General features: G+C 32.0%; 2 protein-coding genes across 3 annotated transcripts in view; both read left to right on the top strand.

The window, feature by feature from the left end:
- LOC108905921 (zinc finger protein 99-like) overlaps window positions 1-8,409 on the top strand; it is a 28,184-nt gene extending 19,775 nt beyond the window's left edge. The window contains exon 10 of the mRNA XM_023454283.1: window positions 8,115-8,409. Coding sequence (XP_023310051.1) covers window positions 8,115-8,409 — 295 coding nt within the window. The remainder of the gene's footprint in view (window positions 1-8,114) is intronic.
- A 2,477-nt stretch (window positions 8,410-10,886) lies between these two features.
- Window positions 10,887-24,332, top strand: part of LOC108905927 (O-acyltransferase like protein-like) — a 30,874-nt gene continuing 17,428 nt past the window's right edge. Inside the window, exons 1-8 of one of the 2 annotated variants that reach the window (XM_018709000.1) lie at window positions 10,887-10,962; window positions 11,515-11,654; window positions 11,718-11,932; window positions 12,368-12,453; window positions 14,614-14,807; window positions 20,294-20,466; window positions 23,773-23,941; window positions 24,004-24,197. In XM_018709000.1, the coding sequence (XP_018564516.1) occupies window positions 10,905-10,962; window positions 11,515-11,654; window positions 11,718-11,932; window positions 12,368-12,453; window positions 14,614-14,807; window positions 20,294-20,466; window positions 23,773-23,941; window positions 24,004-24,197 (1,229 nt within the window). In that variant the 5' untranslated portion in view covers window positions 10,887-10,904. The remainder of the gene's footprint in view (window positions 10,963-11,514; window positions 11,655-11,717; window positions 11,933-12,367; window positions 12,454-14,613; window positions 14,808-20,293; window positions 20,467-23,772; window positions 23,942-24,003; window positions 24,198-24,332) is intronic. The other variant, XM_018709001.1, reaches the window with a different exon arrangement.

Below are 24,332 nucleotides of genomic sequence, written 5' to 3'. Positions count from 1 at the left end.
TATATGCCTAATTAATAACGATTGTATAGCATCAGTATTTCGTACTTTTTTGGCGGCAGATTAACAAGCGTGCGTTGTATACTAATTTGCTTAACATTATAATTAACATTTTTGATAAAATATTAAATCAAATGTAGAGTTTTCTTATATACAGGGTGTCTCAAAATTAGTGTCCAATAATTTACCACTTGATTATATTGCGAAAAATAAGAATATTTTTTCAAATAAACATGGGTCGAGAGATGTTTCCCAAGGGAGCTACACCCCCTAAATAGGGCCTCAAAAAAAATTTTTTTTTAAATATTTTCGAAACGGGTTGAAGGAAAATTATGAATGTTGATACCATGAACGCTCTTAAAAGTCGAAATAGATTATCATAAAATTTTTCAAAAATTTTAATCACCTCAATTGGGGGGGGGGGTCGTCGGCTAAAGTTTGCCCCTATTGCTTTTGTTTGCCGAAATTTTCAAATTCTGATCAAAACATCATCACCATTTTTCATAGAAAACTCAGAACAATCAAATTTTATACCAACAAATGCAACATCCAAAAATTCGATACTCCCCCTCCCCTTGCTCGGGACGGCCCATAACAAAGTTTTCTAAGCACTTTTCACGTTGTTTATTACAATGTATATTCATATGATGACATATGAAAATTCATAATGGTACATGTGCCCATTTTAGCCATTCAAGACGAATTTTTTGAATTTTATTAAGGTAACGTAATGAATTGCTTAAATTCGTTTTTCTCGGAAATGGAGCATTTTATCCAAAGAACTAAAGAGTACCTCTTTTATAAAGGATATGAATATCTATCATATGTTGGCATGAAAACTTGAACTTGAAAATTTCGACAAGTAAAAAAATAGAGGCAAATTTTAGCCGACGATTAAAATTTTATGATGATCTTTTAATGAGCGTCAATTATGTCAAAATTTATAATTTTCCTTGAACCCGTTTCGAAAATATTTAAAAAAATTAATTTTTTGAGGCCCCCATTTAGGGAGCGTAGATCCCTTAGGAAGCATCTCTCGACCCATGTTTATTTGAAAACATACTCTTATTTTTGGCTATATAGGTAATCAAGTGATAAATTATTGGACACTAATTATGAGATACTCTGTATATAAGGAAGCTCTACATTTGATTTAATATTTTATCAAAAATGTAAATTAAAATGTTAAGCAATACAACGCATGCTCGTTAATCTTCCGCCACGTTTTTTTTGAATACCACGAAAATAAAAAACTTTATTAGGCCGACATGCAGGTTTGCTAAAATAAACAATGTTTAGAAAAAAATACACATGCTTACGCTGGAAGTATGGCTCTCGTAATAGTATAAGTAAAATTTTCATATTTTTTATTTCAAAGTGTATAATGGTTAGTTTTCTTATTACTGAATGTTAAGTTTCAATAAAATATATGTTTGCTTATATTTATTTTCTTACAAATCTATGTACAGAGCCACTAAACATGCGTGCAATGTAGGAATAATATATCATTCTCCGTCCCTTGTGCGTTTGCTAGCCTGAACCCATCTCGCTTGCTCTCACAGACCGCTACGATGTTCACGACGGAGACGGAGCCCTTTTATTGGCTGTAATTAAGAAACGCTCCGACTTTTTTGTCTGTAATTTCACTTTTGTGGTCAAATTGTATTCCTAAAGCCAAATTTCATAGTCTGCAGGTGGTACAAATCAAGGAGTTTTTGAAAAAAAAAACAAGTTTGAGTAGCCGCCTCCGGCCAAACGTAGCGATATTTGTTCACTTTAAACCTATTTCAACATTAATGTGCTTATCTTTTGGTACAAATGATGGGAAAAAATCACGCCAGCTCTTAGGCTACAAGTATTTAGTCCAAGCATTATAGAGAAATGCTTACAGAAATTATTACCTGGACAAAAAAAAATGACCGTATAGAAAATTAAATTTTAAATCGAGTTTCTTGTTCTTTAAACTCGATCCAAAATGGCGAACATGGTTAAAAAAATCGCAAAGTTGCAAAAATGGTTTTTCTAAAATAACTAAAAAAATATAGCACCGATCGAAAAATTTTAAAAGAGAAAGTTGTAGGTTTTAAAAAGACCTATCGACTGATTTTTTGTAAGTACCGATTGCTTTGTTACTTTTCGAGATATATCGAAAAAACCGTTAAAAATCTTCTCTTTTCTCTTCTTCTATAACTCGTTTACATTTAGGTTCCCTTACTTGCTATTTACTGCAAGCATAGCCCGCGGCAAGCCAAAAAATACATTTTTGAAAAATTTTAAAATAATAATAAGAGTAAAGAAGAATAATAAAAGTAAAAAAAAATGTAAGTAAAATAAAAAGTAAACATTTACGGGACTAGTTTGCTTCTAATGCGAAAATGACTGTAATATTCGTGTTTAGCTACCCCAGATTAAGTACAAAAGAATTTTTGTACGTGATCCAGAAGCCGAGATATCAAAAATTTTGAAAGCGCGAGACTTTAGACTGCACGTCATCAGTTTTCAGAGCGAGCGCGCGCCGCTTCCCCCTACTTCTCCGGCCGGTCCAGCTGACGCACTCAGCGCTTGCACGCTTCACTTTATTACTCAATTCTTAATTACTAATAGGTACTAAAAATCAAGTAAACATATCCTATTTTTTTTATTTTGAAAATATAAATATTGAATATTAACCTCCATCAAGCGCATCGCTGTAAAAAATGTTAATTGCGTCTTCAAATTTTTTTTTAAATAAAAAAATTATCTCGGCTCCAGAAGGTCGTAGAAAAACATTTTTTTTTTAAATTCGTGAAAAAATGTCAGCAGTTTCCTCCTTTAAAAATAATTTTCATAAAATAAAAATTGAAATAGTTATTTGAAAAAAACACCCAAAAAAGTGAAAATTTTTCATATTTTGATCCTTAAAATTAATAAAATCGTCAACATTCGTCAAAATCAGTCGATAGATCTGTTTAAAACCTACAACTTTCTCATTTAAAATTTTTCGATCGGTGCTATATTTTTTTACTTATTTTAGAAAAACCGTTTTTTGCAACTTTGCGATTTTTTTAACCATGTTCGCCATTTTGGATCGAGTTTAAAGAACAAGAAACTCGATTTAAAATTTAATTTTCTATACGGTCATATTTTTTTTGTCCAGGTAATAATTTCTGCTAATTTAACATTAATCCGTGACAGAATGCTTGGACTAATTTGCAACAAAAAAAAACTGGTCTGCCGGCCGGTAAACACGAACACGTGCTCTTTGTATTGGTACAATTTTGAAATAAATATGGAATGAGTAATGAACTACAATTAATAAATTATGAAAATATTTACCAGAGGATCTGATAAACTATTTTGTTTTTTTATTTCTATTTTTCTCCTATTTTATGTTTCTCAATAGGTTCAGGGTGTTTAATACTACATTAATTATAATTCATAACATATTTTATCTATATATTTTTAAGAAAAATAATGAAATTTTTCTGTACATTTTAATTGTCTGGAATACAGTTGCATTGTTATTTAAAATCATTAAAACTGTCTTTACCACAATGTTTCCATACTTCCAACATAATGATAATAATCACAAATATTTCACAAATATGTCTGTTAAATGAAATTAAAATATATAGAACATTAAGGGTATAAAATGAGCATCATTTTGCATTCGACATGCCCAGTAATAAAGAATCTGGGGAATTTGAAGTTTTTGTCAAAAAAGTTGTTTGGTATATCTAGTGTTTACGAAGATAGTTGAAACCGTATAAAAACTAAAAGTCGGCATCTCTTTCCGGGCACAATAAAGAGATGCCGACTTTTAGTTTTTATACGGTTTCAACTATCTTCGTAAACACTATAATAAATGTTTAAATTTTTGATAGTATCAAGTATAGTATTCCTCTGTTTCCACATCCAATATTTTATTAAAACACTGTAGGTCATTATATTATTTTTCTGTGCAAATATTAAAATTATCTGACAATTCTTGTTCATTGCACATATTTTCCCTAATGCGGCTCTGGACGATAATAGGCTTACCAATGTCCTGAGAATATATAGTTACCGATTAAAGAAATCTTTACGTCGATTGCTATGTGGTATTATGAAGTTGTTCTAGTTTGGCATTACGCTAGTAGAGACCGCCACTTCCTGGATGGATTTTCTACTATCTATCAGGTGCTATCGCTGTCTTACCAAAAGTGCGATTTCTTGTCTATAAAACGGCGCCCTTAATATGCAATTTCCCGGCCTTGTAACGTAAATAACTTTTACAGTATTACAAATTACAATTACAATTAAAAATTTTACAGTATTAAATTACCTACAATATTTGTCAAACGTAACCAAATGTCGTATCATATCGATGGTGCATATCGATACATACGGAGGCATGTCTTCATTTGCCATATATTCGTCGAAGCTATACAGTGGATACACCGTGTGGACTTATAGGCATCAATATTCTGATACAGTTAAATAATTTTAAGTCGCGAAAAAAATTCATAGGAGCACAAATTTAGGAAACGGATGACATCAGAAAATTGAAATTAACTTTTTTTTGAAACAATGCGTTTCAGCGCCATGCAACAAGAACATCTTTTTACAGTAAATATAGCAGCATTATAAACATTATATCTTTTCAAAACGTTTCCACCAACAAACAAAATAAAATCGTTTCTCGTTTTTCTAACATCATCTAATTGTAAGCTTTAGTTAAAGAATAAGCTTCAATCTTCAACTTTCCCAAAAACATGTAATGAGTTAAACGGCGAAATGTTAATAAACGCAACCCACAAAGAAGTCAGGCGAAGATTTGTCTTGAAATGAGATGAGAATAGATTGTAATATGTATGTAGTATGAAAGCGTTTGCCTTTTGTTTTAACTGTATTAAAGAATTATCGAGTTTAATCCTTTTATTTATTCTTAATAACATTTATGCACTTTAAACAACGAACATTCAATTATTTTCCAATGACTACTTGATCGTTCCACCGCTAATGTGATTTTTAAGTGGTAAATCTTTTGAGACTCTTTAAGACAATATTGCTTATTATAACTTTTAAACGGGAAGTAATCAGGGATGGGCGGGTAGACAATGTCGACGTAGACAATGCAATTGTCTACGCGTAGACAATGATNCAACAACTGTCATAATTAAACAACGATAATTGAATTAGGAATATCACGGTGCACTACTACATTCTGAACAGTACTTAATACACATATTTTGATAATAGTCCAGATAATATAATCGATAATATAATTACTAGAAAAGAAAGGATTAGGCAAATGCCATTCGGTATCAGTCAAGACTGTCTAAACTAAAATGGAGCGTGATAAGATAATTAAAATTTCCTAAAAAGTGGCAGTTTTTTTTAGAAGCAGGGGAGTCAGTGTCTCCCTAAGATTTTTTTAAGATATTTTTCACAAACTGATTTTTGTATGTTTTACTAGTTATTAGATCCAGTATAATTTTAGAAACCATAATTCTGAATACAGAATTTTGTATGTAATAATTACTGTTGCTTGTTGAAGAATGACTTCAAGTTATTATTACATTTTTCTTGAGAAGCAAGCCAAATGAGTTCCCCTAAAAATATTTTTTATAATTTAATTTTTCTGATCGTGTTTTAATAGTTTTTAAATGAAATGTTTATTAATTAGCCTCTGTTTAAAAAGTGATTGATTTATGTAGATACTTTACAATTTACAACACATTTTAAAGCAAATGATTCGTTCTCGCATCGTCACGATGAAATAGGTACGGTCACATATTACTAACAATATGTGGTACGGTGGAATACGGAAAGTACAGGTGTACAGTACAACTCGCCGGCATGCCTAAAGTGTTTTTAGATGTGTTTAAACAAAGGGCATGTTTTTATGACAGAATAGGTACCTACTTATTATTAATGTAGGTCAAGGAGGAACTGGAGGCAAATACGCTGTGAACAAATGAAATGATGACTTACTAATTAACAATATTTTGTAAATTTGATTATACCAGTTAGATTTTTTTTACAGTTATTTTTGGTTTTACTATAACTGCTTAATTATATGCCTAATTAATAACGATTGTATAGCATCAGTATTTCGTACTTTTTTGGCGGCAGATTAACAAGCGTGCGGTGTATACTAATTTGCTTAACATTATAATTAACATTTTTGATAAAATTTTAAATCAAATGTAGAGTTTTCTTATATACAGGGTGTCTCATAATTAGTGTCCAATAATTTACCACTTGATTCTATTGCGAAAAATAAGAATATTTTTTCAAATAAACATGGGTCGAGAAATGTTTCCTAAGGGAGCTACACCCCCTAAGTAGGGCCTAAAAAAAAATTATTTTTTTTAATATTTTCGAAACGGGTTGAAGGAAAATTATGAATGTTGATACCATGAACGCTCTTAAAAGTCGAAATAGATCATCATAAAATTTTTCAAAAATTTTAATCATCTCAATTGGGGGGGGAGGCCGTCGGTTAAAATTTGCCCCTATTTTTTTGTTTGCCGAAATTTTCAAATTCAGATCAAAATAACATCACCATTTTTTCATAGAAAACTCAAATCAATCAAATTTTGTAGCAACAAATGCAACATGCAAAAATTTGAACCGATTCTCCCCCTCCCCTTGCTCGGGACGGCCCGTAACAAAGTTTTCTAAGCACTTTTCACGTTGTTTATTACAATGTATATTGATATGATGACATATGAAAATTCATAATGGTACATGTGCCCATTTTAGCCATTCAAAACAAATTTTTTGAATTTTATTAAGGTAACGTAATGAATTGCTTAAAATTGCTTAAATTCTTTTCTCGGAAATAGAGCATTTTATCCAAAGAACTAAAGAGTACCTCTTTTGTAAAGGAAATGAATATCTATCATATGTTGGCATGAAAACTTGAAAAGTCGGCATCTCTTTCCGGGCACAATAAAGAGATGCCGACTTTTAGTTTTTATACGTTTTCAACTATCTTCGTAAACACTATAATAAATGTTTAAATTTTTGATAGTATCAAGTAGGTATAGTATTCCTCTGTTTCCACATCCAATATTTTATTAAAACACTGTAGGTCATTATATTATTTTTCTGTGCAAATATTAAAATTATCTGACAATTATTGTTCATTGCACATATTTTCCCTAATGCGGCTCTGGACGATAATAGGCTTACCAATGTCCTGAGAATATATAGTTACCGATTAAAGAAATCTTTACGTCGATTGCTATGTGGTATTACGAAGTTGTTCTAGTTTGGCATTACGCTAGTAGAGACTGCCACTTCCTGGATCGATTTTCTACTATCTATCAGGTGCTATCGCTGTCTTACCAAAAGTGCGATTTCTTGTCTATAAAACGGCACCCTTAATATACGATGCATGTCAAAATTCTTGATATGTTTTTTTGTTGCATTTTTTGAGGCCTAGATGCTCGCAAAAACAAATTTGAGATCCATGGCCAACTTCATGAGTAATCATAAAAAAACCGGAAAAGTACAGAAAGTTTAGGGGCGTCTAACTTTTTTATTTTAAGAGATAGAGAAATTTATTTTAATAAAATTTCATGGCAAAATTGATATCTTTCACCTGGTTTAAACAAATTTTTGAGGTCTCGGATGTAATTTGCTGCGCCCTCCACGCAGACAGAAAAAAATGTCATCGAAGCAGGTTGTGGATAAAAAAAATTGCTCCCGTCTTCCTCTTTCATGCGATATACTACAGATTGCCTTTATCTTTTAAATTTATTTATTATTTTACAATTTTGGTATAAAAAATGTAAACATTCAACTGTTAACGTTGAAATTGTTATAGACATGTCAACTACAAAAAATTTAATAAATATAATGTACTTCTTTTAAGCAACACTCTGTAGGGTAAAGATGCATATTATGAGATAGTTCCGAATATGAGACACCAAGCTTTCTCGCAAATTAGGCAATTTTTTGAAAAGCGCGCCACTGTTCGTAAAGGTATATAGAAAACAGAAAATTATTAACAAGACAGTGTTGTTTATCATTAACATAAAGCTAACATGACGTAGTATCTATTTATCATGCCGTTGAGCCAATTTTTTTCATGCTTTTACCAGCTAACCTAAAACTGAATAAAATTTCTTAACCCTTAACCCTAGTATGAGACACCTGAGAGCTCCTAATATGAGATACCTCATATTACAGGACAAGGCGTCGCATATGAAGGTAAAGCATTTTCACCACTGGGTAACTAGTATAGATGAGCGAAACATGAGCGAGAGATGCAAAGATAAGTCTAGTCGTGCAGGATCAGCTAGCTTGACAACATCATCTCTGTACAAACTACAAATAGAAGAAGCTTTGAAGAGAAAAAAAGAAAAGGAGGCAAAAAAAAACAAAGAAAGCCAAGGAAAAGTGCTGCAAAAGGAAAAGGAACTGAGAAAAGGCCTGTGAAAAAGATAGTTTTTACTGAATCATCAACGTCCAGTGAAGATGATGACACTGTTTCGCACACCACGGATATTTCTTCAGAAGACGAGGAAGACGATGCAGAGTGTCCATATTGCGCCGGTTTGTATTCCGAAAATGCGCGAGGTGAAAAGTGGGAGAAATGCCAGGCCTGTTAGAACATGGGCACATCTAGAATGTGGAGAAATAAAATCAAAAAAGTTTATTGTGCCGTTTGTTGTTAAGGTTGAAAACCTAAACTTGTTTTTTATTTTGTTCACAGAATTACCTATTCGTTGTTTTAAGAGAAAATGTTACTTTGTTTAAAGAAAAAAATGTTTTTGTTTTTGAAAAAGCCATATCTAAACATGTTTTATGTTCTGTTTATTCAATAAAAATATGTTTGAGCAAACAATAGGTCATTTTCAGCTTTATTCCCTAATTTGAGATAGTCTCTTATTGAAAACCCATACTGTCTCAAATTGGGAACCCCTTTTTCGATTAGGCAAATATTACTTTTCTGATAAAATCTAACTTAAAACCTAAAATACAAATTTGAGGCGTTCTCGCGTTTTTTTGAAGGATCTAGATTAAATTCCCTACAGAAAAACGTTAATTTTCCAAGAAAAATGTTAAAATTGAAAAAACCATGATTTTTTTAAAAAATGTGTCTCACAATAGGCATCTTTACCCTATAACATCAAAATTTGTAGTTTGAAAGCAAAAGTCCACACCCCAAAAATAATCAAAGTCGATTAATACATATTCGAGTTATTTACAAAATTCAAAATATTTTCACTAACTTTGAGGCCATCTAGCCGCCAAACGAACCGATTCCGGATATAGGTGAATTAACCTAAATCTGACTATTTTGAGTCGACGAATTTGTGGTCTTCCGTGTACACGTTATTCTGGAACACCCTGTATATTGCCGCAAACTCAAGATTCCCAAAATTTTTAAAATAACTACAAGGGTCGTATTTCGTAATTAGATAAAATCCAGTACCTGAAAATTTTATTTGTGAAAAAGTAACAAATAATTCCCGACGTTGAAAAATTTTTTTCGAACTATCCTTATGTTCAAGTATATTTGTCATTGAGACCGTTTTTATGTAGAATTGTCCAAGAAATCTAAAAATGAATCCCAAATGGTAATTAGGTTATTGGCGTAGAAGTTGGGGTAAAAAAATTCCGCTTTACTACCCATTCCTATGCCTCTGACCTACAAAAATTTCTAAATTTTGCAGTAAATTATGCACATATGTCAATGTTAATACTACACCAAATTTGAATCAATTCGTTATAAGCATAGCAAATATTTCATAAATAATATGATTTAAAAAACCGACTAATACGGCCCTATACAGTGAAAACGGTGAGACTTAAGACCCTCGCTTTATAAGGCAATTCTGAATTATTTATTGAGTTATATTTGTGGTTAAAGTTTGATTCACTCGAACTGAAACACCCTGTATATAAGCGTAATTTTTTATTCGATCTTTTATATGAAAAGTAAATTAACCGTACCATTGAAAAGTTTAGACTTCCAACTTGAAAATGGGCTATCACAATTATTAATTACAATTATTAATTTTATCCAACACTTGTATATAATGATGCTATAATTTCTTTGGTTTTAAAGGAATAATGTGGCTTATAGGTCGCTCATTTATTTTCATGCGTACGAGTTTAATTTTAATAATTTTAATGGACTATGGATTTCGATTTCATGGTTGAAATTTAATAAAATCTCAAACGATTTCTGCCGCGTCAATCAATATTTTAACACTCAAAATATAAGAGGTGGCTGAAATTGCTCAATGTTTTTATCCAGCATATCAGAAAATCTAAGCAAGTTAGAAACAATATCTCTTCACTGTTTCGGTTATGCAAATTTTCTTCAAAATAAGGGGAAAAAACGTGTATTTTTATCTTGTGTGTTTATTTTACGTTTCCTGAATTTTGCGCGCCTGTCGAACATATAGAAAATTGCGTATGGTACTATAAACACAATCACACCCCGCAGAATGCTTTTAGGAAACTATTAACACACACATTAATCACAATTATTGAGTGTCTTTACAAATTTGTTGGACAAAAACAGGAAAAGTACATTTTCTAATGTTTACTTGTTCTCCGTCATACTGCGAAAAATGAGGCGAAAAATTAAAGGAATATTTTCAATATTTTCATAGTTTAGATGGATTTTCTTGTTCTATCATTGTCTTAATAAAAGTGTGACTGTCTATAATCTATAAAACGCCAGCCTTAAGTTGGTAATTGATAAATGATACATAGTTACAAAGATCGATACTTTAGGAATGTAACCCATTATGTGTGATTTTTAGATTTTAGGAATAGTTTCCTAGTATTTTCAGTGCATATAAGACCACTTTTTATGTACCTGTGTAATTGACTAAAACTTTTATTTCTGCAAATATTTAATTTTGAATTAAAATTGCCTTTTTTATTGTTTCAGGACTTCATTTAGAATATTCATAATGGATACCATGTTATTTACGTTTATCATTCTTTTATACTTCTCATTTGTATCTTCAGGTAAGAAATTCAGTTGTAACGAAATCTTAATTTTATTCTGGAATTTTCAAGTGTTTATAACTTTTTAATTCGCAGCTACAAAGTTTACTACAGAAAAGAAGTTATACCGGTATACAAACGGTATATCACATATATAATTATACTAAAAAAGAACAACGTTTAGAGAATGGTAAATAATTATTTAAAAACAAAAAATAAAAATAGTTTCAAGAAGAACTGAAGGTTAAAACCGCAACACAATATTTTTTCATTTAGGTACACAGTTCTTAATATTTGGCCGCTTTTATAATGACGGATAAAATTTGATACTCTAGATATATCCATGGCACAGTTGCTTATATCATGAAACATTTAAATTACCTACAAATAAAACATTTCGTAGGCACTTAATTTTATTTTTTATTTGGAGCACTTTAAACAAAGACCAACAAGAAACTCATCCTCGAGTTGAAACTAAAATTTCCTCAATTGAAGGATTTAGGTGGACTTCTTTTAAAACTCGAATAAATTTTTGTTTACTAATAACTTATTACTATTTCCATAATATTTCAGATAAGTACAATATTTTGCCACCTATATACGAAATGGAAGATTACCTAGAGTGTTTCGAGAGAAATGATTCTTACTGTAAAGTAGATGCAAGATTAACGAACAATGGATATGAAAATAATAGTCTGTGGAAGTCGATTAATGTAAATTCTTATAGATCTAAAGTGAGTTATCATTAAAGAATTACTAATATATAAAATTTCTAGGATTCCATCAAAGATAGAAACAGCTATGACCGGACTATTATTCACAGGGCTATATGTCTTCCGAAAAGAGAAGTTAATTTGAATTCGACTAAGAAGTTTTCTGAATTACATATAAATGAGAAATTTATCGGAAATAATTTAACTGCATCGGTGGAAAACGTCTTTTGTATTACAAAAGATATTATTAACATATCCTTATATGACAAATTGATACTGTAAGTTTTTACTCCCTAAATTATTTAGATAATAAGTTTATTATTACGCTATTTTCAAATCAAGTTTGCTAAAAAAAACTACATTCAATATTTAAGAAATAATTACCTGAAATTGGCGATGGATGGAATATAAATTATTTTATTTTCAATAAGCAAACCGAGAAAATCAATTTGGAACATTGGAGCCAAACAAATCACTGTATATGTTATGTAAATTGACTTTTTTAACAATACAAAATTTTAAAGGCAGACTTAGTCTTTAGATCACCAAAAACCACAACAAGGCTTTGAAATTTTGTTTCTATTTTTCTCTCTCATATGAAAGTTTGCCTAAAAGGAGTTGCTTATTTTCGCATTTTATATCACCCTTTTCAGAAATGTATTTATTTATTAAACGTGTTATAGTGTATACTAAAACAGAATCTGATTTTTTAGATTTTCTTTCGTAGCATATTTACTTTTAATTTTATATGCCACAATGTATGATACATGGAAGAGGACAAGTACAGTTGAAAGCACTAGTAAGTACAATACGATTATATTGCACTAATGATTTGGTAATGAAACATTTAAAAAATTTAATTTAAAAAGTCCGTAGATATTACGCCGCTAATGAATTAAAACAACAAAATAGTACTATATACCAAAATATTTGGGATTTATTTAGAATTAATAAAATTGTGAAAAATATTTCCCCCTTTGAACTAATCTACTAATTTTTTTTGTCTGACAAAAATTTTTTGTAAAATTTTCTTATTTGTAATAGTTTTCGTTTAATAATTTTTTTAATATATTATTAATGCATTTTCGATTCAAACTTGAAATAATTGCGTCATTTCTAAAGTAATTTCTTTCATAACAGAAACGAAATAACTTGTATTATTCTCTATTATATAACAATATTGTTAATGTATAACATATAATATCTATAACAATAGACTATTTTCTCTTAAAAACTGTACACTCACATAATATTCTATTTTAAGATCTCCTAAAGAAAATCGGACGTGGTGGCTAGTGTATCATGAAAAATATCCAAATCGTCCAATCCTAAATATTCAAATTTTCAGAAATATTAAAAGGTGTCCAGTCAGTCATGATGGACATCCGCGTAATGCTCGAACACTCTTTGTGGAAGAACCCAGCAAGCAGTGCCATATTAATACACGGGCAGACTACAGTTTCCAAAAGTACAGTGAACATCACGGTGAACAGTGATATTTTCAGCGTGAATTTAGTATAAACGTGTGGATTAGTTTTATCAGTAACTTTTTGCTTTGTCATATTAGATTACCAAATCGTTCCTATGGTAACAGTTATTAAGATTTTCTGCAAAATACTCTGCCGGAATTGTTTATCGATCTGCTATATAAATCTACGTAACCCCCTGTATTTTGTGCATATCGGAGCACTACCGCACTTCTTTCCGAAATCAGTTGAACATGTATTAAAAAACCGAGCAATCAAATTTAATGAGTTTCATAGGCGTCCCTAAAAAAGTTTTCTGCTATAGGTAAAAAATTATAATAATTTGTATATAATGTGTAGAAAATTTCTATGATATGTTCATTTGACCAACAACATATTTTAATTATTTATGTCCTCAAACAATTTTATTATATTGGTGGTAAATTTCGTTTTGTTTCGTTTCAAAAGATCTCCGAAATGCCATGTTGTAATAATATTTCTATCACGCGCGCTCGCTATGGGACCTATAGCGTAGGGAAGGGATTACGTGCATGGAAAGTGCTAGATAGTACAACGGCGTGATGTTATTTGGAGCGTTGCGTTGCGCTATGAACATAACATCACGCCGTTGTACTATCTAGCACTTCCCGTGCACATAACCCCCTACGCTATAGGTCCCATAACAACTCGCACTTACGATAGAAAATAGTATGTGCAACTCGTTCGTAAAAGTTGCCATAGCGCCACTTGAGCGCTTTCCACACTCGTTTCGCTCCTGCGTCAACTGCGCCCGCGTGGCGCTATTGGCAACTGAATCACACCAAATTCCGCATTGCTGCACTGCACTGCCAGGCGACTTGTCGACAACTAAAATGTATGACGCAGTTGACCAGAGCAACAGTGCGTATTGCTGTTTGCCCGCACACCCGTTCTTCAACTGAGTGTATACATTTCTACCACCTCCACGTTTAGCTCGACCAGACCTGTATATGGGTATGGCTAAATAAATATGGGAACAAGTTTTTCAAATATTTCAATGCCGAGCTGCAGCATCAACGACCTAACCTGGTACATAGAGTCATCCTCGTAGCTCTTCAATTTATATCGGAAAGACTATACCCTTTCAAATTAATACGCAGGAATCGCGATGCTTCAATTCACTGGCCACCATGTTTACCACGCTTAAATTCCTGTTGAAAGAGAGGGAAATTTTACGTCCGAATTCTTTTGATATCTCGACTGATATCTTAGCTAGGATTGGATCTCGAACCAGTTGATCTTTATGTTTTTGGGGTCGCTGATCACGATCCCAGTGTCCCTATGACCCCATCACGTCTAATGGAGATCAAACACATCAACCCGAATGATACAATATTTTAAAAGATACGACTCATATAAGTTGTGGCAGAAAAGAGAGACGTTACACAAAATAGAAAATAAAACATTTAATCCTAGAATATAGCTGTACAATCTAATAGTATATTATTTTGCAGAGGATAAAGTTATTACAGCACTATCATTAACTTCGAACTGGAGAAAAGTATGTAATACTGAAGGAAATGAAGATCATATCAAATTAAAATCAATCCAAGGAATTAGATTTTACAACATGTTGTTAGTTATCAGTTTGCACACACATCTGAGTTTTTATATAGTTTATATTTCAAATCCTCAAGACATTGAAATAGTAAGTACAAGTCATTGTAGTGAGTAGATGTGGTTAAATTGTTTGTTTTTATGAGTATGGTAACTTTTATAATGGAAATGTCGGTCTTTTTCCAGTGTTGGTTAAGTTTTAATCAGTAATTTCCTATCCAGAACACTTTATCCAGTCGACGTAAAAACTTAAGTAGTAAAGTTTCACAAATATCACTATATAACATTTAGTAGAAATAGGAATCAAATTGGAACACGCTTTTCGTTGGCAGATCATACATAAATTACCAAAAGTAATACAATTGTCGATATCAGGATGATATTTGATACCGATGGTCACATTAATTACATTTCTGCAAATCCTAATAAAATGTTTGGTTTCTTATGCAGAAACCGTGTCGATTTTAAAAATCCAATTTATTAAGTAATGGCTCAATAATTTGAAATCTCAATATTAGGTATGTATATATTAGTCGGCTAGAAATTTAGTAGTATAAAATTTATTTATGTACTTAAATCATAAGTTATAGCTGGTCATTATAGATAGTTTTATAATTAAAAAGAAATTAAATTTATATATTTATTATAAAGAAAATTATATTATATATAACAAGAAATAAAAATATATTCTAATATCAACTATTACTTGAATGGGGTCATTCAGTAAATTTTCAAAAACGTTCTTATTTTGTACACACAAAGTATTGTTCATGATTAGGCGATCCTGAAAATTTCAACTCAATCCGTTGAGCGGTTTTGAAACTATATGATTTTTAAAATGCGAATATTTGTCTCAACCGTGGCAATGCAATGACGTCATCGCTTGGGACGGTCAGCCGGCTTGGCGCTACTTTCAGACGAGTTTCTGCGTCTACAGAATGTTTTAGCGTTTGTGCATATTAAATTTTAAAAATGGAAGCAAATTTCGTAAAAGCAGATTCTTCTAATTTGCCAGAACTAGGTGTGTTAATGGTTATGGATATTTTTTAATAAAAACCACGACTTTATTAGTGCTGAGATGCGAGGAGTGAAAATGCAAAGTTTTTATCTCTAATTTTTCCTTATGTATTCGTTTTTTTATTATTTTTTTTTTTTTCAGTAACACACTCGAAAGTTATGGGTTTAGGACAATTAACAAAAACTCATTTTTTGCGAAATTTACCGACGTTATACAGGGTGATTCAGAACTTATCCAAAAAAAAATAAAAATCTGAATGTACAGGGGATTCTTACATATACAATTTTATAAAGAAAAAATCTAAAAGGGCAGTTCAAAAATGATTTAAAAATACACTTCTGCACGACACTGGAAACTGGTCCACTGTAAAACTTGACCTGGCACAATGCGTCCGTCACGGCGGCACTGTTAAAAAGGGACAAAGACTTGAAAGAATTTCGAAAGAAGTAAATAGCATTTTATAGCACCTATTTTATATCAGCAAATTAAATTTCAATTTTGCCGCTATTGTCATTATTAATTAATAAAATTAATTTGTGATTTTAATTAATAAAATAATTGGACATACCTGATACAACAACTGTTCAAAATTTTGGCCACCGACGTGTAAACACATTTGGGCCCATCTTACTCAGTTTCTACGAACTAACACAAATGCTGTCTTATTTCACCATACACAAATGCTTCACCATAATACAAATGTGCGTGTGTGTGTCTTGCTTCACCATAAATTAAAGCGATATCCATCAACTCCGAGTTGCTATACAAGCCGTTTTTGACACTAACTACTAAAAAACTGTTATAAACACTGTACGACGACGACTGTACAATCGAAGTCGCTGAGGCCACATGGCTCTCCACGCTTATTACGAATGACGCTTGAGACTACAGTTTATTATTATTATTTATTTATTATTTAATTTTAATTCAATCCAATTGCAGGATGAATATTACAGCTACAATAGATACACATTAACACAAGAAACATAAACATTTAAAATAAGTAAAAATAAAAATTACCAAAGAGTACAAACGTTAATCAGAAACAATGTCAGTCAATCAATAAAAAAAATAGCAAAACGGTAAATTCACATAAGAATTAATATATCTAAAAATCATCATAAAAACAACAGAAACAACAACATAAGTAATACAAAAACAACAAAGAAATTAAAAACCGATAACTCAATTGTGAGAATAGAAAATTCTTTTAATATGTGCTATAGAAGTATTGAAAATGTCTAGGCTATTCTCCATGTTATGATAATTAAAAAACATTTGATGTAAAGTAGACCACTGCAACATGTTTTTGCGCGAAGGAGGAAGACTGAACAAACTATTTGATCTGGTATGTACAATTGTCCAGCTATGTAATGGTTGAAAGTACTACAACTTCAATAATTTTTTTCTCGGAAACTATAAGGATTTTACAAACATTTTTTTTACGATATTGACTCAATTTCTCATGCCGCATCAATTCCCAAATTTTTTTGGATAAGTTGCGAATCACCCTGTATTTAGACTTTCTCAAAGTTAAAACAAATTACGAGGAGCGCTTAAGATGTATTCTATGGCAATTTATTTTTTATTTTTTTTTGTTTTAACAATTGTGTCAAAGGTCTATCTTAACATACACACAAAATAATAATTTATCAAAATAATATTAACAGCTCAGAAACAAATACATTTTCCTCCTGTTCTGTTGCTCCTTCGTTATGAAATTGTTTCGTTAGGCCTTTGAAACATTTGTTAAAACACAAAAGAAAATAAAAAAGAAATTGTCATAGAACACATATCAAAAGTTGTGACGTACTTTATGTTACGGACTGAGCTCCCGGTACTATTAGACTACCAACTCTAAACGGAATGTTAATTGGCAATTGAATTCTAATTTACAATATTTATAGGCGTCACTGACGTCCCTGCTTGGGCGCCTAATTTTGTGACGACCCTTAACTACTATTTTATCGGCAGCCGGCGGCGGTGAGTGACGTCACAGGAACATACTCCGGTTTAGTCTTTTTTTGTTCGGTTAGTCTCGGGCGCCAGTTTCCCTATCTTTTACGTGGGGGAAACTACACGTGAACCTTATCCTCGGTTTACAATAAGTACTCGGGATAGCTACAGTGAAGGAAGTTGAATTCCAGGGGTATGTTGTATTTCTCTTACTTTATGATCAAAAGCAGTTCTCTGAGTGTAGTGTTATTTTTCTTTCAAAATGAAATCAGAGTAGGTCACAAAAAGATAGTAAGACCCCTTTTTTTACTGATCGGGATTTTATCAATCTTGTCGGCGTTAAAAATGAATACAACTGGAAATATCTTTACTAAATTTATTTTATTTTATTGAGACCTACGGAAATTGAAACATTCAAAAGTAAAATGGATTCTCCTTACAATTTTATAAACAACTAAAATCAGAAATGTAAAAATAATTTACAAGCGGTATGAATAAAATAAAATTGGTTAGAGCAATTATTTACAACGGAATTAAAATGCCTATTCGGTTTTTCGGTAAGTACAAAATAAATACAAAATTAGAACTTGGTCAAATATCGGTGTTCAGGACAGAAAATCGGTACGGTAAACAGATTCAGTATTAGGCATTTGGTTTATTTTACAATAAACAATCTAATACTTAAAAACGGAACGCCATAAACAGTTATTCGGTTTTAATTTCGGTCGGTGCTAGAAATAAAACAAAAGGTTAACAAATCAGAGTAGTAAATATTCAACAAATATACCGATCCTAAATGTCTCTACAGCAAAGAAAAATAATTACGGGTTACTCTAATTCTACAAATAAATTTAGTCGACGGTTTCTAGCAAAGCAACAGAAATTAAAAAGCGAAGTAAGCAATACACAATTAGCATAAATAAGCAAATAATAATCAGAAAAGGAATAATTTGAATGTAGGTTGTCTCACCTATGGCACACTGATGAGGACTAATAAGTCCGAAACCGGTCTGGGTCTGGTGGGTTAAACTGACGAACGATCCTAGCTGTTGCACTAGGGTATAATTCAATGCCGGTAGGGGCATATAGCCCTCGGAGTAGTTGTTTCTCGCAACACTGACAATTAAAACATTGTCTTCGCCCTCTGTGGGTGGCAATCGTGCAACAAGTACCTGCAATATAGCAGGTCGCTTCCTACTGTAGCCATTTGAATGGCACAGTTGGGAGTCAGCACGACAGATGGAGCCATTTGCGCTCCCGCGTACAAAGGAATAGTTTGGTTGACAGGAGGCAAGTCTATTCGAAGTGCACGTTCGGACGCGCAGTCGGTGATAGATTTCTCCTGAAAGCGGCGTTATTCACAGCCAACTCCCTGGGTTTATCCATCGGTACGACTGGCACTTAATGTCATCTGCTGGCGATGTTATTCATAGTCAACCAGCAGTTTCAGTCAAGGTACCCAACTACGTTCGTCAGAACGAGGGCGATGTTATTCACAATCAACCCGCCGCCTGACAACGCCGCCGCTGCATCGTCCAGCACTTAGAGTTCAAAACTCGGCAGGACTTATCCCAACACAGGATAAGTAAAACTAGGAAAATACAATTTTATTCCGGGTCACTGCTACTGATGGCTAACTCCTTCGGTTTGGATGGCGGTCTGAGGTGACGGTTTCAGGTCCTCGAGGTGTGCCTCAAGAGGGTGCTGGAGATCTTCGAGGTCTGGCAACGAACTGGCTATTTATGGCCAGAAAACCTTGTTTTATGGGCTTGATCCCCCCTTGACTGGCAGGAGTCGTGGTGGGATCGTGCGCCACTCGTCAGAGTAAGGCTAACGGACGGTTTTAATCGGCGCGCGGATAATTGCTCTTAACCAATTGAACTAATTAAGGAAAATAAATAGCTAAAGCCTTACATAAAACTGGAAATTAATAATGGTTCATTACAAGTTCTTCGTAATTTGTGCTAGTCGTAAAAAGAATATACAGGGTCGGAAAGTCCCCATGGTTCATCGGCCGCTACGTGAGAGCGATAAAGTAAGTCATAGAAATCCGTGCGATAGAGAAAGATGGTTATAATGAAGACGTCTAATAGTCACCGCCCATTTCGCCCTTTCACAAATGAGAAGTGGATCTTATTTGTGGAAGGGCGAAATGGGCGGTGACTATTAGACGCCTTCATTCCTTATCGCTCTTCTTTATCTCGCTCTTTTATCTCGCTCTCGTTCTTTATCGCTCTCACGTAACGGCCGATGAACCATGGGGACTTTCCGACCCTGTATAGTCGAAACGTCGGCAAATTTTCCGAAATATTGATTCTTCCCACAACTGTCCTAGAAAATATTATGATTAAGGACACAACTCCCACAATACTCACTACTATGTTATGATAAGGGAATATGTAAGGGAATACGTAAGGGAATGCGTATCTGAGTTTGTCCCATTCTTTATAAAATAAACAATAATAAAGTTATCGTTTTCATAAATTTTTTTGTAAATATTTGTAAATAAATAATTAAATATAATAATGCAGATAAGACATTGAAAATTATAAATAATTATTATAACTTAAGGTTTTTCATATAAAATTTTGTAAATTTTTCAGCTATTCAATACTTCCATAATGCAAACTTTGGCAACTATGAGTGTTTTTTTTGTGCAAACGTTTTTTATGATATCTTCCTGGATTGTAACTTTTCAAATATATAACATTTATAAAAGTCATGGAAAATTCACCATTAATCAGGCCCTTATCCTCATCTTTAATAGATTCTTTAGGTAAGAATTAAATTTAATATTTACTTGTTACTTTGTCATTGTCTACATTTTTCATTCATCAATTCATCATATCTAAATAATACGAAGTTTTTTTAAGAGTAAAAAAATTGATTTCTCATAGAAATTTACATCATTCTATAATTTTATGGTAAATAGAAGGAAAATATGTATATTTACAACATATAATGCAATTTCAGTTCCCATAAGTAAGACATCGTTTGAATATTTATAATGCTAGATAAGCTAATATTTCTTAGATACATAAATTTTAGCATGGAACAATAAAGAAAACTATAAATATCAAGCTCGAAAAAAGCTAATTTATCTTTCACAGGATGTATAAAATTTTTAAGATATTACATATTACAGTTTTATTGCAGTTTTACCATTTTTTTTTGTAATTCAGATTCATATTTTGAGAAAAACATGATTTTGGAATGAAATAGAAATAGTATACGCCATGTACCCCTCGTCACTGAAGTTACTTTTAATAAGTTATGATCATCTTAAAAACAGCTTAAAAAAAGCCATGTTTTATTTATGGTTTTTTCAGTGCTAATTGGTCAATTACGTAAGATTAGTTGAGATCACAGGTAAATAAAACACGACGAAAGTTACAAGATAGTAGAGCTGAAATAATAAGTACCGCATAGTTTGACGCACATCGTTCTCAGCCAACGAAACACCAGTCAATAATGCTAGACTTGAAGATTTTTCAGTAGTTTCAATTTCAAGTTCAGACTATAACAAGATTAATGTATTTTTTTTTTAATTTCGATTTTCGAGTTTAATAATTTTTTTTTTCATGGTTCAAAAAACATTTATTATTATTATAAGAATTAGACGGCTGTCTAAGTTAAAAACCAAATTTCTTTCTTAGACGGGGATGCAGCCAAGGATAAAAAATTTGTTAAATTTTCAAGCTTTCGAAACTATATTTTGTTTCTTCATCAGGAAAAAACTACAATAGGATACAAGTTAAAATTTTCTTATAAAATAGTCAATTTAAAATTACTTACTATGCGAGAATTACATTGAAGTTAGCCAACATAATAGGTATACCTACCGCGGACATAGGTCGTTATCACAAATATTTAAAAACATCACAGGTTTAAAAACGGATAATTGTACAAATATAAAAAATTTTTAAATTCATAACTACGGCAGACTAGAGCCGAAATCAAACAAAATGAACAATATCGCCTGTCTTTTAGGTACGAATATCAGATAAGGAGGAAAAAAGTGAAAAAATATTAAAGTTTTTGTTCCCTTAATACTTATGCGGAGAATAATGGCACGTACATACTGATTCTGCTGTGTTCTCAAAAAAAATGTTGGATTAATGTTTTTGAAGTTTTTGATCCCCCTGTATAAAAAATAAATTATTAATATGCAATATGTGGATCTGTTTTTCAATAAAGCAATATTTTTTAAATTGAATGGCTTCTCCGAAAGTATTAAAAAATAAGTAGAGTCCTAGAATATCCCAGAATGTCGAGTATTAACTAGAAGGCCATGCTTTCATATTTGAACATAAAATTTAGTTCCAAGCAACTTTTCCCCATTACTTTTTCAAGTAGCGTTAAGATTTAAGGCACTTTACTCTTCACTGTTTTTACCTTTTCCAAATTTTTGAACACCCTGTACATTAAATTGAACAAATTACTATCTTGCTAAGGGCTTCTGGGCAAGCAAAAATTTTTATGAAAAATGATTTTTTTTTGACAATTGAACTTTTGTGTCCATTTCAGGTATAGGCAACCCTAACTGGGGACACCCTATATATATATATACCCCAAAAGTAACGGAAAAAAATCGTTAATTTATTTTGTGTTGCGTTTTCACAAAAATGCTAAAACACGTTGCTTAAAACTTTTTTGCGCTATGTTTCACAAACCTATGACGTCATCGACATTTTTTTTTATATAGCACGACCTAATATTTTAAGCATAAATGGATAGCCCTTTTGAAGGGAAATGCGTCGATATAGGGTTTGGCCTACTTCACTTTAACAGGTGCGAAAAAAGCCAACAATTGGAATGGACATGGTTTAAAATAACAACAAAAATGGATATCATAAACTGATGCGACAACAGCGCCACACCAAAAAATGTGTTTTGGTTGATTGTAGGTACATGTTTTTATGTATATTTGGTAGTTACAGCCGATCACAGCGGCTATGCAGGTATTGTTTTGAAGACGACAGTTAGCGAATGGAATAGTGCCTCATATCATTGTGACAGTTACAAATACCATAACTTTACATTACGATGGTGTTGCGTTTAAGTGAGAAACAAAGAATTGAAATTATGGTTGGATACGGGGATAGAATCCGTAGTTATGATGAAGTTTGTCAATTATTCAATGCCAAGTATCCAGAACAACCAATACCTCCGTCTACAGTGTGCAGATTAGTACGCAAATTTGAAGACGCTGTTAGAGATCTGTCTAGATCCGGAAGGCCAACGAGAATGACGGAAAATGATAGGCAAAATGTTATGTTTAGCTGTCACGAAAATCCACACACTGCCGTTCGTCCTATCGCCGAAAACGCCAACATATCAACCGAAGCACAAAACATCTACAAATTCTCATTTTTGCTGTGGCACTGTTCACGCATCAGTTTGTGATACCTACTTTTATTATTATTTTAAACCATATCCATTCCAATCGTTGGCTTTTTTCGCACCTGTCAAAGTAAAGTAGGCCAAACCCTATATCGACGCATTTCCCTTCAAAAGGGCTATCCATTTATGCTTAAAAAATTAGGTAGTGCTATTTAAAAAAAATGTCGATGACGTCATTGAAACATAGCGCAAAAAAGGTTTAAGCAACATGACAAAACGGTAATTTCTATTTACTAAGTGACGTGTTTTAGCGTTTTTATGAAAACAACACAAAATATTACGAATTATTTGCGTGTATATATATATATAAACCAGTGATGTATTTGGGATTGCAGTCAACAGTGTTAAGGGCTATTACAATAAAAACACTCTGTGTTGTTGCCTTGACTATATGTGTATATATCAAAGGTTGTTGTCAAGCTTTCGGAAATGTTTATTTCCTTTCTCAAGACATAAACGTGAGATTAAATTAGAAAACCACCAAAAAAGAGAAATAACAGAACTATTGTTAAAATTTACACACATGCAATTAATTTTAAAAAAACAGTTATAACTACACACACACAAATGTTTCGTAAAATTTTATTTAAAATAAAATCATTAACATTCTTCATTTATGATTGTAACAAAAAATAGTACTAGCTACAAATAGTATTTGTAACCTAAAAATATATTTTAGAATTGGTGTATGTTCGACTGCAATGCTTATTTTCCTAAAATCTACTTGGAATAATTTAGCTAGGGGGCCTATTAATTTTGATGGCATTGAAATGATTCAAAAAGCATGTAAACTTAACTGGTGGCAATCTTTTTTTCTGATAAACAATTATTTACATATTGGAGAAATAGTAAGTACTTTTCCTTCATCATTTTTGGTGCATTATATTTTTCATTGTTACATTTTCTGCAGTGTCATCCTATTTCGTGGTATTTGTCTGTGGATTTTCAACTGTATATTATGACAACAATCACCATCTATTTAATTCTGAAATTTAAACTCAACGAGTTTAAAATTATCAGCTTCCTAATATTTTTTTCCTGTTTACTATACGGATCAATTATATATATTAAAGGAATGGATATAATTTATAGGATTAATCCTAAGTAAGTACCCTGCTACTACTACGGTTTTAATGTGATTGCCACTGATTATAAAGTGGCTTACAAGCACTAAAATATTGTGAATATCTAATAATAGTCCAGTAACTTTATACATCACAGCATGCGTCAAATCCGGTA

This window comes from Anoplophora glabripennis, unplaced genomic scaffold (assembly GCF_000390285.2).
Source record: "Anoplophora glabripennis isolate ALB-LARVAE unplaced genomic scaffold, Agla_2.0 scaffold236, whole genome shotgun sequence".
Taxonomy (NCBI): domain Eukaryota; kingdom Metazoa; phylum Arthropoda; class Insecta; order Coleoptera; family Cerambycidae; genus Anoplophora; species Anoplophora glabripennis.
This window is presented reverse-complemented; position numbering and strand designations above follow the sequence as displayed.